Here is a 15,867-nt window from a genome sequence, read left to right on the forward strand (position 1 = left end):
ATCGGTTATCATGTATTGTTCAGAATAATTTATTAATTATTTTAAAATTGTACATTTGTGGAGGTCCTCACCAAAATGTTACATTTCCATTATAAATTATTTTAAGTCATCAGGATTTCTAGCTTGTAAAATTGTTATGTTTTGGTGCAATTTGGTGCAACACAGGATTGGTCACATTTTGTCGCAACTTTAATTGAGATTTCGATAGAATACAGCAAACAGAACAGATTTGCATTTAAAACATTTTTTGTGCAATATTGGAAATGTAACTTTTTGGTGAGGACCTCCACATTTTATATTATTATCATTCCTTGTACATGTAGAACTTTTTGTTGTTAATTAGGCTGAAGAAACTCAAAGTGAAGACCGAGAAAAAGATTCTGGAGAAAATAATCATGAACCTGTTGACACAGAAACAACCGTGACTATAGCCCTTCCAAGAACTTCACAACTGGTTTCCAAAAAAGGTGAATATATTCAAAGTGGATCAATTAAACCAATGGCAATTCATTATTTTCATATCCTAAAATTAATTAGAATATTTTTATATTTCACTATTAAAAGTTTTCCCCGCAAAAAAATGAATAAAAAAACTCAGAGACCAAATTACCTTACTCAAGGTAATTTGTACTTTTTACGATTAGGAGTAACAGGAACATTGAAAACTTTTAAATTTAAATTCAGAAGCTTTATAATTTTTGCCACTGGTCTGACAAGAAGCCCAGAGCATCTGTATCAGATCCAAAAATGTGTTAGAGCACTGTTGGTAAAATGTGCATTACTGGTGCCGACTAATTAAGGCTTAGATCTCAAACGTTCAAATCAGAATGCATTCAGACGCATTCAGGGCTGGTCGTGTAATCACGCTCAATTAAAAAAATGTAAAATGTATTTTTTTTTTCAACCTTTCAATAACTGTTTTCTTGTCAAAACCATATAATTATTTTGAAGAATAACTTATTTTTTCAATGGACAAACAATGTTTTAAGAATAAAAACATTTATGTTAAAATGTTACCTGGACTTGGAGAAAATAAAGTTGCGACTTAACGAATACTTGGCCTTAAGGTAGCAGGTTCATTAGGTTGTCGCTTTAATAAGTCGCCTGTCGACAATTTTTGTTACAAAAAAGTAATTTTGTTCGGAACATTCTTCATTTGTTTAGATCAGTTGTGTTACCGGTGCGTGATAAAGAGAGTGAGATACAAAACATTGTGCAAAATTACAAATTATTAAACTTTTTCATAATAATGTTTTGTATGAAAAAAATATGGGAAAGACCAGAATTTTGTAGGAAAAAAATATCAAACGCCGAATTGGTTTTCAAAAATTTCTTTAATGAATATGAATTAAGAAATAATAGCACTTCATTGGTTGATGATATTTTTGTACAAAAATATTATGATATATTAAAAATAAGAAAACATTAAATGAAGTGATGTTAATACAAAGTTTTTCAGTAATTATTTGTCAAATATTTTTGTCAGTTCCTAGAAAAACATAAAAATGATATTTTACTGTTCATTAACCTACATCTATATCACGCTGCAACCAGTGGCGTGCCTAGGGTTTACCAGTAAGGCAAGCCCATTATTTTTCACATTCGTGAATACATGATGTACCTATAATTTCTTCACCTCATATCATTCCCAGTATAGTAAGCACCCTGAAAGTATTATAAATATAAACAATGTATGCTAATCATTGTAAAAATGTGCATACATGTAACTTTTGTAAGGTTTAGCCATCACCTTGAAATAAAGAAAAAGTTCACTATAATAAAATATCATCCTCAGATATCAACCATCACCAATAAGTACCATCACCATATAATGGCATGCATAGTGTTTAATAATCATCATCGGAATCCATAGATATGTATACATACAACAATAATGGTTGATAAAGTATATATGGTATGTTAATCAATTTTGATAGGATTTAAAAAAATAATAACCCTAAAAAACATATTTGCTCAAACCTTTTTATGAATTATGAATAAAAGCTTTCGAGAATTATTTATCATACAAATAAATTTGCTTAAATGTTATAGAATAGCAATATACACATATTTGAAATTAGTAAAAAATACCCCCGCAACGTACTGAAACATTTTTATTTGTATTCTAAAGCGAACCGCCTATCTTTTTTCAAAAACGATTTTATAATATCCTCATAAAAAGTCACTGAATGTTTGAGATTTGCTAATAGTTTTTTTTTCTATGGCAATCATAGAGAGTTCGGAAAGGCGATTTTGTCCTTGTGTATTTCTTAAGTACGTGTGTATTCGTTTTAATGCTGAAAATGCGCGTTCTGCTGAAGCACTTGTAGCTGGTATAGTGATCACCAAATGAGTTAACTTTAGCAACTCTGAAAATGCATCTTCAAGACTATTTTCGTTGATAAAATCTATAAGCTGAAATACATTAAAATCCTTCAAGTCCGAAGAAGAGTACAAACATATTAATTGATTTTTTAATGATTGTTTATCAAAATGAATACCGTAGTGAAATTCTAAAGATTCTAATTCGTCAGTTGGAAAATTCAGTTTATATCTGTCGTAAAGCTTGTTGTTGAGCAATTGAAAAAAATGAAGTTTGAATATTTCAGAAAATCTGTCATTAATTTCGGAAGATATGTTATCAATAATTTGGATGAAAATTCTCTTGTATTCCGTACGAGCACACGAAACATTTCGTCTTAAGCGAGGGGCAGTATTGTTTTGAGATGCAATGACATATATTTGATCAAATTGTGATTGAAAATCCGTACTCAACCAGTTTTGAAATTCTTTTATCTTATTGCTGCAGTAACCCACGTCGATTTGCGATTTTTGTATGATATTATATAAACTATCGGTTTTTTCAAATATTATGTGAAATACTTGTAAAAAAAATTAAAATTAAAAGATTGTAAAGAATTATAAAAAGATTCCACCGACAAATTTGTATCGCCTTCCCATTGCTGAGGATTGTCAGCCATTTCACTAAATAAGCCAATTAGATTATTTTTTTGTTCAAATATAATATTTACAGTACGCGATGAGTACGCCCAACGAGTAGCAGAAATGTGGTATTTTTTTATTGCAAAATTTATCATAAAGAGCGGATCTTTTTGTACTGTTGCTAAAAAAAATGAACCAAAGCCTGAACAGCAGAAAAAAATGAACTTATTTCACCAATTCTGCTACAAGACTTGGATAAAACTAGATTTAATATATGGGCATTACACCAAATATAAATAGCCTGAGGACAAAACTCTTTAATTTTTTGTTGCACCCCGTTTCTTACCCCAGACATTACGTTCGCGCCATCGTAGCTTTGCGCGACTAATTTATTTTTGCAGTCATAAATATTTACGTAATGCATGATAATCTCGGCAAGTACATCTGAGGTTCGATTTTCGGATACATCAATAAATCCTAAAAATCGATCATGTATATCGTTTCCAGAGAAATATCTAAATATCATACATAATTGTTCTTTATTACTAATATCTGGCGTCTCATCTATAATTACTGATACAAAAGTGGACATTTTTATTTCCGATTTTATTTGATTCCTCATTACTTCCGATATGCTGCAAATAATATCGTTTTGTATTTTATTAGAAAGGTAACTAGGACCCTGTTTGTCGCTTTGCTGCATATGTTTTTCTAAAACAAGATCATATTTAGACAACATTGAAATGAGCTCTAGGAAATTTCCTCCATTAAGTGATGTTTCGGATTCATCGTGTCCCCTAAAAGCGAGTTCTTGCTGAGCTAAATACAAACAACATCGACTAACCGCTGAAAAACACTTCGATTATGGTTTACTTTTAAATTATGTCTAGTTACCTCCTCAGATAATTGCCGAGATATGGATGTTTCTATTCTATGTTTACCGAAATTATGGAAACTTATTACAGCGTTCAAATGCTTCTGTGTATTTTGATATCGTTTTATGGCGTTTGTTAAATTGTTTAAATCATAATAACCGGATGAATTCCACACATTTTTGTCATTAGAAAAAAAAACGCAATACCAACAAAATAATTTATTAATATGAGAGCAACCGGCAATCCATCGAGTTTTGTATACTGACCGATTAAACTTCCTTTTATGCGATTTAACAGTTTGCGATATATTTAAATTGGGAGTAGGTCTTAGAGATGTAATCATTTCTTTTTTTTAATAAAATTCAAAGCGCTAACCTTTCCATTATGAAGTAACTCTTTTAGACACTTCAAATCACTACAAGGAACGACATCGGCCATTTCCGAACTCATTATGACGTATGAATACGTAAGGAAATAATTAGATAATTTCCAATAATAAATAAATATGTACTAAGTGTAGATTAGGCAAATAATCAATGAATAATAATCGACTCAAATACAAAGGCATAAAAGTCGTTGAGAATAGTTTGACAGATAACCATTATGAAATACGTTCGATACGATTGCAGATTGTGCACCACGTGTGTGGCTAAGTTCAGGCCAATGGAAGCCGGCTTCCAAATTTCATACAAAATGCCATATATGTACCTACTATTTTATGGTTAGAGTTATATTTTTTAAGCAAAAATATAAGACATATTGCCGGAACCAGAAGCCCAAATTGAAGCCAATGAGAGCGAGCGAGATGGCTAATCTTGTGTCGCCTGCACTTGCAACAGACAGGGCGAAAGCCGAATGTTTACACTCGGCTATCTCGGGTAGTACGAAAAAGCGCGCGATAATTTAAAAACAGGCATGCATTAATTATGTATTTTTAATCAATTTAAAATTTAATAATTGTTGGAGTTGTTACGCAAGCCGGGCTTTTGGGCTTCTAGGGAAGGTCCGCCACTGGCTGCAACACACCCATTGTTTTGTTTATTTTCTATGCGATAAATAAATAATATGGCACCTCATAAAATAATAAGCCACTCAGTCTGTACCATTTTGCATCGCAAATTTGTCATTTTACAAAATTTTTGCAATTTGAATTTTGTTTATAATTTAAAAAAAATATATATGCAATATCAAAACTAAAAGTGCTGTAAGTCTCTACCTGAGCTAGCAGCCCTCAATGTGTTGCATGTTATTTCCTGTAGTGATTTAACAAAATCATTGAATGGATTGTTTGTACAGAAGAAGAAAAGGATGGAGATACAAGAGGGGCAACACAAGCAGCGCAGAATGTTATACAACGTCGCAGAAGACCGAAGAGAAGATCTACTGGAGTTGTCAATGTGGATCTTGATGTAAGAACCTCCATGAAATTATGATAATTGAATGATTTACTAAATAATCTAGAGCTACATGTATACATATATGTATTTCATTTACAGGAAATAAATGCAGATCAAGCCACCAATGATGGAATTGAGAGCGGGTCCGAGTCTACAGAACAAGTATTTATCTTTTTTCAATGTGTATCTATCCCATCATGATTCGTTCGGAAGTGTAATTATGTTTTTAAAAATATATATTTTTCAGAATGCACTTGAGAAGAGATCGCAATGCAATGACGAAAATAACAAAATTGACTACAAAGATCTCTGGGAAGCGTGTCAATTAGAAATAAAACAATTAAAAGATATTATACTAGCCAATGAACGTAAATTAGATGACGCCAGACACTCTATAGAAAAATATTCAAATGTGGTATGTATTTAGAATGTTGAAGGTTACACTTTAATACAAATTAAAATCGCATTCTTATTTCTGTATTTCATAAAAATAAGCAAGTGATCTTATTTTGATTGCTGCGCTTACAATAAATACAGTTACTCCACCGCCCAACATTGAACCGCCTACAAAGTCACCAATGATTGTTCTATATTGTTGGCTACTCTTCTACCTTAATGCAATTAATGTACAATAGAAGCAGCAGGTTATAACGCATCTTTTATAACACACATTCGGATATAATCTTTATATTTTTTGCCGTTGTTGTTTTAAGGCGTCCAGCATTAAAAAAAAAATTATATCAAAAAACTTGATTTTTCAGGAGATCGTTTTTAACGTTTAAGAATATAATATAATGTATTAAAAATAAATATAATTAAACTTTTTACTGTGCAACGGATTTTTTTAGGTAAAACCTGAAGGTTTTTTCTCCATTTGAAAAATAATTAAACAATACCTTTTCTTCAAAATGCTAAAACAACACTTTCTGCCCTGTAGCGGGTAAATATTAAGCTAAAAATATGCCGCTTTTGCTGGGATATAGTACATTTTCTGGGCATTCCGAAAACATGCACAACTGAAAATTGACGATTTTTTATATTTGACGTTGTTGAAAGAAGTGAGCGAATTGTGTCATGATTTTTATTTATATTTTATAAAAATAATATGTTTTTTTTAAATGTTTCATTCCTCGTAGAAAAAAGTCATAATTTTGGACAATTCGTTTATACCACGGTGATCATTTAACGCGGGTCAGATACGCCGTCCACAAACCGGAGTTGTAACTGACTTCCAATGTATTGTCAATTCTGAAATTCTACGAATTATATAATTAAAATATGTATTGGTACACGTCTTTACTTTGCCTATTTATTGACTTGTCTCAACTATGTTTTAGATTACCTCCCTAAGTGAAAATGAAAAGAGAGAGAAAAGAGAAAGGCGGGCTATGGAGAGGAAAATGTCTGAAATGGAGGAAGAGTTGAAGGTTAGATATTTCTATGCTTTTGCAAAGTGGATGGTAATATGGAATATGTAAGATACAACATTTGTGCTACTATACTGGTTATGCTCTATTATTACACCTCTTATTTATGCATCAAATTCAACTTCTATAAGTTACAAAGTGAACTCTTACTATAAACCATTATTATTTGTAACGGAGTATTTGTAATTACCTTTTATTTTTCTGTTGATTTTTTTTTTGCTGTTTACAAATTTTATTTATGTTAATTTTTTTATATTTATCAAACTAAGGGAACCCAGTGAGTTTATATATAATTACACTGTATTCAAACTATTGCATAATACGAATTTTGTTTTATCTTAAGGGGGATCAAAACATTATATATTTTTATGGATATTTTTTCTACCGTAAACTTTTAATTTACAATACATGTCATTCTATACTAAAGAGTTTATGATAAATTGAGTACATATGTATAAAAGTACTACGCTGTGATGCCCTTTCTCATGAAAAAGGTATCCATCTTTGAAAAAATAAAATGTCTACTACTGATATCATCTCACCACTTGTTAAATGAATTTCAAAATATTGGGAAATATTTTTAGACATTGCAAAAGCTCAAAGCTGAGAATGAAAGATTGAATGCTGAGAATCGGGCTCTTACTAGAGTGGTGAGCAAACTGACCAACTCTACTGGCAAATAGGTAAATGCCACCCAAGATCTACCAAAGCACTTTCCCCCAAGCATGGCATTGTTTCCCCTATACCCGAGTTATTAATCAGCTTTGTTTGCTTGTCAAATAACATACCATGTCACATGGAATTGTACATACCGATGTTACTTTATACTCGCCTCTCAATTCAACAGTTCCTAGTCGGTATTTCTTTTCAAACTGGCTGACTCATCACATCGCCAATACATCCTCTGTCTCCCATTAGATTCATTGGGCTAACTTCGATAGACAGCGATGCGAATACCACTCACTTATGGTATAAACAGGCTCACTACTCCTATTTATAACTTGAGCTTTGTGAAATTAAAGTACTCTTCTCTGTGAAAAGACAGTTATATCATTCACTACTGGCAAAAAAATTAGCAAAATACTTTTAAAGGTCAATTTTATAATAAACTTCATTTTACACAACGTTTAGTGTCATCATTGTTGCATTACATTTTTAAGGCAAACTAGTAAATATCCAATTTGCCAATACGAATAAATCACGCTGATTCTACATTTTTAAGAGATGAATGACTATTCTCAAAAATACATTTTTGGCAAATAAAACAAAATTAAGGGGGAATCTTTTCCATCTGACGCCTCAGTCTGTCTTTGTATACTATCTTTTATGTACTTTTTTACATCCCAAGGTTTTTGTAAAGAATAAAGAATAACTATGCGATTTGAAACTAACAGTTTTCTTTCATTAATAACAAAATGTGTAATTATTTCCGTAAATTGATGGTAAAATACTTTTTTGAAATGATGCCAGTGATAGATGACGCTGAGATCAACATAGCCTGACTTTATCGTGTGATTGTGTACAGGGATATTTTTCTTGGGGATTATTTCTAACAGTATCAATAGTATAAAGAATAAGCCAAAAATAATTACGTATAATTTTGTGCGCGACCAACTTTCGTTGGATTTGGCTTGTCTTGAAAGACCCATGCGGTCAATTGTTGTTTAGTTTTGGGTTCACCAATCGACACGAGCCTTTTTATGATTGTCAAATTATGCGGTACCAACACGAACAAATGTTCATGCAATATTGAATGTATGCCAGTGGAATTAATGTGCAAGCATGCCTCAATCTCACGGTATGTCACATGACGATCTTGCAATATCAGTTCAGTTTTTTCTGGCACGTCAGCCGATTTTGGATGACATTCACGAACTTGTAACGAAGTGTGTCCACGATTGAAATCAGAAAACCAACAAAGCATGATGGCTCGAGATGGTGCTTTATCACCAAAAATCGCAGCGAGTTAAATGGTACACTGTTGTTGGTTTAATTCACGTCGAAAGTCATAGAAAATCAACACACGAAAATGTTACGATTTAATTCCATTTTTTTTAGTAAAATTTGTTTTTCAAGTAATACAGATAACAACACAAATATCACTCGTATGATAAAATGTTTTAAGTTTTCACATGATGAACTGTTTATATTCATATCTCCTTTACCATTTTGCAATCACAATTTATCGCCATGTGACTTCCAATATGTGAATGTGGTTTTTTAACCACATGTACATAATAGTTAGCTTACTGCACAGAAATGCAGTTACTTTTTGCCTTTATCATTATGTTTGTTATGAATGTAGTGCTAAAGACAGATGCTACACATCCCTTAGACTGAGAGATCCATAATGTCTTCATCCTCCGGGACATATCAGTAATCAAAAGAGTCTACAATATGCAAACTAAAGAATAAACTACTTCAGGCATATTCCCAAAAAGAATGAGGGCCTCAAAGAAACTGGGTCAGTTGAGGGTTAGCAAGATTCCCACCGGATAGACATCAGATGCTTGAGACAATATTTTGCCAAACTAAAAACCCATTCAGTAAAGTTGGTTTCATTCCTTGATTTTATAATGATACGGAATCAAAATGTGAAATTATCATTGATTTAATTTTGTTTAAAAGGAACGAATATTTTCCAAAGCACTCTTTTTTGATCAAATGTCCTGTATCTGAAGTTCTGTTTTCCCTGTTCATTACGAAGCTGTTGCAATTATCCGCGCCGATCTGCCCGAGATCTCAATCAGCCAAGTAGGTCGCGACTTATCCCAATTTTTTTGGCAAGCTTTAATATTTTTTCTTTGTGATATCGTTCGAAACCAGAGACTTACTATACATATGTGTTTTCAATTTGACTGTTTATAAATGTAATATTATAATATTTTTAATGATTTTTTTATATACATTGCTACATATCTTTTAGTAATATTTTTTGATTTACATTTTATAAATTCAGTTAATTGCAATAACTATCTACAAATTGGTTATATAAACCGATTTAATTTTTTAATTACACAGATAAATTATATTCATATAATTCTTTATTTTTTATCTTAATATTAATCATTAAAGTTTTCTTTTTGTATTTCATATTTTCATTATAATTGGTAACATTTGTGAACAGTTCATTATTGTATGTCTCAGTTAATTATTAATCATCCCAAGTTTTACAATACGAAAGGCAGGACTATCGATTTAAAAGCCATTGATATTTATAAATTTGTATTTTAATCATAGTTTGTTTTATTACTCTCATTTAATACAAAACAAGCAGTTGCTGCTATACTAACCGACATTTACGTTATTCTCGCTTTGTAACTGGCCCATTGCTAATGAATGTTGGCAAATCTAAAGTTATAGTTTTTGAAAGAAATTAATGTAGATCTGGGTGTAAAATGTTAGTAAATGGAGAAATTATGGAACAGTTAGGTGATTTTGTATATTTGGGAAGTGTGTTTTCTAAGTATGAAAAGATCTATAAAGATATCCAAAGGAGAGTGAATGCTGGGAACAGAGTGAATGGTGCACTGAAATCAGTTATAGCAAATACAAGCCTAACAGTGAAAGCTGAACTGGCAGTACACAATGTAGCCCTGGTACCCAAAGTGAAGCATGGAGTTGGCAAAAGAAGCATTAAAGTAGACTGAATGCAGTCAAAGTGTGATCTCTCAGTCAAATGTGTTGCAAAATAATATTTGATAGATGTTTGAATGGTCATAAGGAAAGAATATAAGGCTAAGATAAGAGTTATTAATTTAGTTGAGAAAGTTATGTTATGGATTGGATATGTAAAACGAATGAGTTGAGGAAAGAATGGTAGAACAAATGTATGGGGCGAATATAGTTGTAGATATAAATAAGCAAAGGAAGGCCGAGCAAGATCTGGCATGATCATGTATGCCAAATACTTGCGCGTGGCCAGGTCAGGAGTTGGAATAAACTGCGGGTGTGTATGACGATATGCATGAATGTGGACCAAGTGCAAAATGTTTTCAAAGACACAGTGGTGTGGCGTTCTATTCTCTCTGCCTACCCTGCGGAGAAGCAGCGTGATAGTAACAGGCCCATATTGAAAAACTCCTTTGGCTTTTCCGAACTGGTGCTTTTCATGCAAACTATTGTGCATTTTCACTATTTTTTTTCTTTGATAGCTTGTTCAGTCAGCGTAAAATATAAATGTAGGATGTTTGTATTTCACAAATCTGTTTAAAAAAATTACTGGATTAACAAAATTCCATACAATAAAAAAAAGTGGATCCTCTCCCCTTGAATCTTGCATTCATTCACTGAAAATCATCATTTGTCACTAAAGTAAAATGGTAATTTGTTTTAGTTCTTACCTCTTGTTGTTTTTTGTGTTTGATATTACATCATTTACACATTACCAAAACTTGAATTTATGTTATCCTTCTATGTAATTAGGTTGAAATTTGACACATAATAAAGAATATGAAAATTACCAGAAACCCCTTAAAATATCAGAGTGTATTTGTATTACCTCATAGCTGACCATGCTGTCTTTAACATGTTAGGCGGCGCTTCTTTTCTTACTTCAACTCCCATTTCATTGAGTACCAACTATTGCCAGAAAGCTGTCCATATGTAACTCTCCCTTGGTGTCTTGCTCTAATCGATGAGCCTTCCGATGGTTTCAGGACTTATTTTTTCGTACCTTTTTAGGAGCTGTCTGTTATTTTATCAGATTGATCAACTAAATTGCCAAAAATTTGATAGCAGGCAAGTGATTCTCTCAAAGCTCACCGTACTAGTCATTTCTACCTACTACCTACCACTATCTTGTAAAAATGCTATTTTTGCAGCATATTAACGTAGCAAACCCAGAAATAATGAAATTCGGGATCACTGTTTTATCAATTTTATATGATGAAACAAAATATATATTGTAAAAATATATCTATCTATCCACCTAAATGTAGAAGATTCAAACTGAATACTTTTGGACAATTTATAAATGAATTTTCAGCAAGTAAACAATTATGAAAATAGTAATTTTATATATCTCAAATTACTGAGAGTTTATGGTCATGCTTTTAAACTGATTGTTAACAATATACATTTGTATGTATACCTGATCTTCTAAAAGATTTAGCCAGAAACCTTAAACTACAGCCTGAAGGCCAAAAAACATAAGCAAAATGTATGTGTAAACATAAGCAAAATGAATGTGTTGTCGTTTTACTTAATATATTGTCTATTTTATTTCAACTGTAAGATAAATTATTTTACAACAACCCATTTCAGAATAACCACTACATTCTTAGTACTTGCGTTAGGTTTTCCAAATATTGATTTCTGAAATGTATAGCTATGTATCATTCAATTCAATTCTTATATTTATGTGTCCTGCAAACAATTATGACATATTTATATGTGTCCTGACAACAATGCATTAAAATAATATTCTTTAAATAAAATAAGTATTTGTTTTAAAAATTGAGGACAAAGTTAGTCACTCGTCTCTCAAAGAGATGTATCTTGATTTACCGACTTTATAGCATCTTATGTTGTAACCTATTTATTATTGAAGAGATATCGCTCACTCCTTTCAAGAACGTCATAAAACAAAATACTTGATTTTTCAAGAGAACGTTTTAATAGTTAAAAAATCTAATACAATGTATTAAAAATAAATATCAAGCCACTTATTGAACTTTTTACTGTGAAACAGATCTTTTCAGTAAAACCTGAAGGTTTTTTCTCCATTTGAAAAATATTTAGTAGATTTAAAAAAATAATTAAACAATACCTTTTCTTCAAAATGCAAAAACACTTTCTGCTCTGTAGCGGGTAAATATTAAGTTAAAAATATGCCACTTTTGCTGGGATATAGCACATTTTATGGGCAATCCGAAAACATGCATAACTGAAAATTGACAATTTTTGATTTATGACGTTCTTGAAAGGAGTGAGCGATATAAGAAATATTTTTTAGAAATACAACATATAAGAGTACATTTTTTTCTTTTTCGACAGTAAAGAGCTCTACCAACAAATGATTATAATGTCGGAAAATCTAAAACTATGTAAATAGAATGTTCCATGTATATATTTAAATAATGATTGTTGTATGTTTTTAACTAGCTTTACAGAAGATGAATGCTTTCTTAATATTTTCATATTTACGTCAAATATCCCCGTTACTAACTATTGTTTATAGCGGATTGGAATTGATGAATACTAATGTGTTTTGTCCTTTAGTTACAGAATTCTATACAAATTGAGAATAAACGATTGAATGATGAGAATGGCGCCCTCATTCGAGTCATCAGCAAGCTCTCTAAATAACCCGACTACATCACCTGACGTTGTGGCTAGAAGGATGCATTGAGTGTTCCTCTTTATAAAAACAGCATATCTTCTGGACAGTCTAATCAACAAAATGCCTTAATATTAGAATATTTCATCACACCGATATGCCTTAACCACTTGCCTATCTAGATATTATGGAATAGGAAACTTTAGTATTAACAGTGTGCCTCCGTGGTATAATGGTTAGCATGCTTAGCTACCATGCTGGGGGTCCCGGGTTCGAATCCCAGGGGGGTTGAAAATAAAATATTAGTGATTTTACACTCTAATATTTATTTAATATTACTCTGGACTGGTCCCTGAAGCGCAGGAGTGATCACCTTGCCTTCATGTAAGTTGCGATGAAAATAACACTGTGTCAATACGATGCAGTGCCCTATGCACATTGGGTGCGGATAAGGGTTAGAAGAAGAAGAATAGTTAATTGGTAGCTCATGCATCAACTACTATTGAAATGATCACCAGCCTTGGGTCCTTGCACATCACTTTATATGCATTTTGGGATTTGTTGCATATTAAAAATATGTAGTATCATGTAGTAGTGGGTGGTTAAACCACCTTCAATGGAATTCTTTCGTTCCTTAAAATGAAATAATTAATTTTACATGCCGACGCGCCGTTTTCTTAATTTATTATCATATTGGCACCAAGACCTTTCTAGTTGTGTTTTAAATGTGTTTGATGTTTTATTTACATTGACTTATGTGTTTTATATCTTAGATGTATCAACCTTAATAACATATAGCTGGTGATCTACTTAAAATAAATAAAACTAGATAATAAATACAACTTTAAATAGTGTGTATGGTGGACCACATAAATGTGCCAATTATTTTATATGTAGCTATAACTTAATTTTTCAGGAGCTTGCCATTTTTTATCTCGTGTATTAATCAGGCAAGTGGTTACTAGTGGTGTTAAGGTTTTGTATTGACCAACTTCAGTGCGTGACCAGAGAAGTGATGAATACTGGAAGTGGATAAATATTAATATTTGAGACAAGTTTTTTATACTCTGGAAAAATACAGTTACACACGTTTGTATTATTATTTCCTCTTGCAGGAGAAGAACACAACCTTACGAAGGGCATCAATTAGTCAAGTATTTTTTATTGTTATTGTTATAACTGTGAGGTTTGCCACTAAAATTAATATAATCCTCTGCATTTATGCAAGAACACTTGATGCTTTATTATCGTTCTCCCACAAAACCTTATGGGAAATCACACGTCATCCCGACCAGGAAAAAAGTGACCAAAAATTATTTATTTTGATAAATGTGTATGTTTTATGTGAATATGTTTTAATGACTATCTGAATCAAAATTAGATTAATTTATAAAATTGACTACCTGAATCATAATTAGATTAATTTATAAAATTTACTATCTTAATCATAATTAGATTAATTTATAAAGTTGACTATCTGAATCATGATCAGATTAATTTATAAAATTAACTATCTGAATCACAATTCGATTAATTTATAAAATTGACTATCTGAATCACAATTAGATGAATTTATAAAATTTACTATCTGAATCATAATCAGATTAATTAATAATTGACTATCTGAATCATTATCAGATTAATTTATAAAATTTACTATCTGAATCACAATCACATTAATTTATAAAATTGACTATCTGAGTCATAATTAGATAAATTTATAAAATATTAAAATATAATTTATGCATTTTATAATATTTTTACATGATGAAAATTACAAGTGTGTCATCTCTCCTGTATTATCAAATGCAACTGCATGCTACAATAACCCTTTTCACACTGTCCCCTAAATATTGTAGAAAACCAAATTTTTAATTTGTTTTTAATTGAAAACCTGAAAACAAAAACAAATGTTTTCAACTAGTTTTGTTACCGTTAACGTACAACTGGAGAAAGATGAGAAAGCTATGACAGTATTGATGAATTGATAGGTCAGATTTATTTTTTGATGAACAATCTATATACAATATATAATATGTACTCGCATAAGTGTTCTTGCATTTTTGCTTACTATATGATGTTAATAAATATAGTCCTGACATTAGTGGAACTGCATGCAATATAGAGTCACTATTATCAATAATGTTACGAACATTTACATCTACATAGGGTCGAAGGAGTGCATCACAAGCTTCGAAACGGTGAACTAAAATGCCTTCTCGGCTATGTTGCCCAATCTTGATACAATTATTATTGTGTAATATATCTACATCATTTAATTATAACATATTACACTAACTCTAGACCTGTTATCGAGAGATTGAGAGTATCTATGTATGTACATATTTTTTTTTCTGTATCAATATACTAGAAATACACTAAGAATCATTTTTATGCAGTCTGGTCCTTTCTTTTTCCGCTATATACACATACATACACACACACAATTATATATATATATATATATATATATATATATATATATATATATATATATATATATATATATATATATATATTTACATTTATGTCTTACATGTGTGTGTAAATCGATGACTCCCATTTTTAATGAAATTACCTTTTTTCACATTACATTATGCATCACAATATGATATTTTACTAGTTTTAGCTTGAGTCCAAAATTCATATTCCATTATTTATTAAACCGCATTTTCATTTATTTTCATTTAAGTATTTTTTAGTCAAATTTATAATACTATTATATTTATTGTTGTGTTATTTTGTAAAATTGAATCAAATACTAATAAAACTTTTTGCAATACATTATGAATTTTTAATTAATAATCTTTTTTTCTTTTGTGTGTAAGGTTACATTAAATAAGAATAGTGTCACTATTAAATAAAATTATACTGTAATTTTCCTTCATCTTCTTTATCCATGTTCGCTCCCTAGGTGGGCCATCTCCTTGGCTTCCTCCCAGGTC

General features: G+C 31.0%; 1 protein-coding gene across 3 annotated transcripts in view; it reads left to right on the plus strand.

Moving 5' to 3' along the window:
- Mbs (Myosin binding subunit) overlaps positions 1 to 14,185 on the plus strand; it is a 31,186-nt gene extending 17,001 nt beyond the window's left edge. For 2 of the 3 annotated variants that reach the window (XM_088271313.1, XM_088271324.1), the window contains 7 exons: positions 344 to 467; positions 5,115 to 5,227; positions 5,315 to 5,377; positions 5,463 to 5,630; positions 6,553 to 6,642; positions 7,227 to 7,325; positions 12,865 to 14,185. In XM_088271313.1, the coding sequence (XP_088127439.1) occupies positions 344 to 467; positions 5,115 to 5,227; positions 5,315 to 5,377; positions 5,463 to 5,630; positions 6,553 to 6,642; positions 7,227 to 7,325 (657 nt within the window). In that variant the 3' untranslated portion in view covers positions 12,865 to 14,185. The remainder of the gene's footprint in view (positions 1 to 343; positions 468 to 5,114; positions 5,228 to 5,314; positions 5,378 to 5,462; positions 5,631 to 6,552; positions 6,643 to 7,226; positions 7,326 to 12,864) is intronic. The other variant, XM_088271319.1, reaches the window with a different exon arrangement.
- Positions 14,186 to 15,867: the final 1,682 nt, after the last annotated feature.

The sequence above is a fragment of the Brachycentrus maculatus genome, unplaced genomic scaffold (genome assembly GCF_059751285.1).
Source record: "Brachycentrus maculatus isolate JH-2025_06_01 unplaced genomic scaffold, ASM5975128v1 h1tg000029l, whole genome shotgun sequence".
NCBI classification, from domain to species: domain Eukaryota; kingdom Metazoa; phylum Arthropoda; class Insecta; order Trichoptera; family Brachycentridae; genus Brachycentrus; species Brachycentrus maculatus.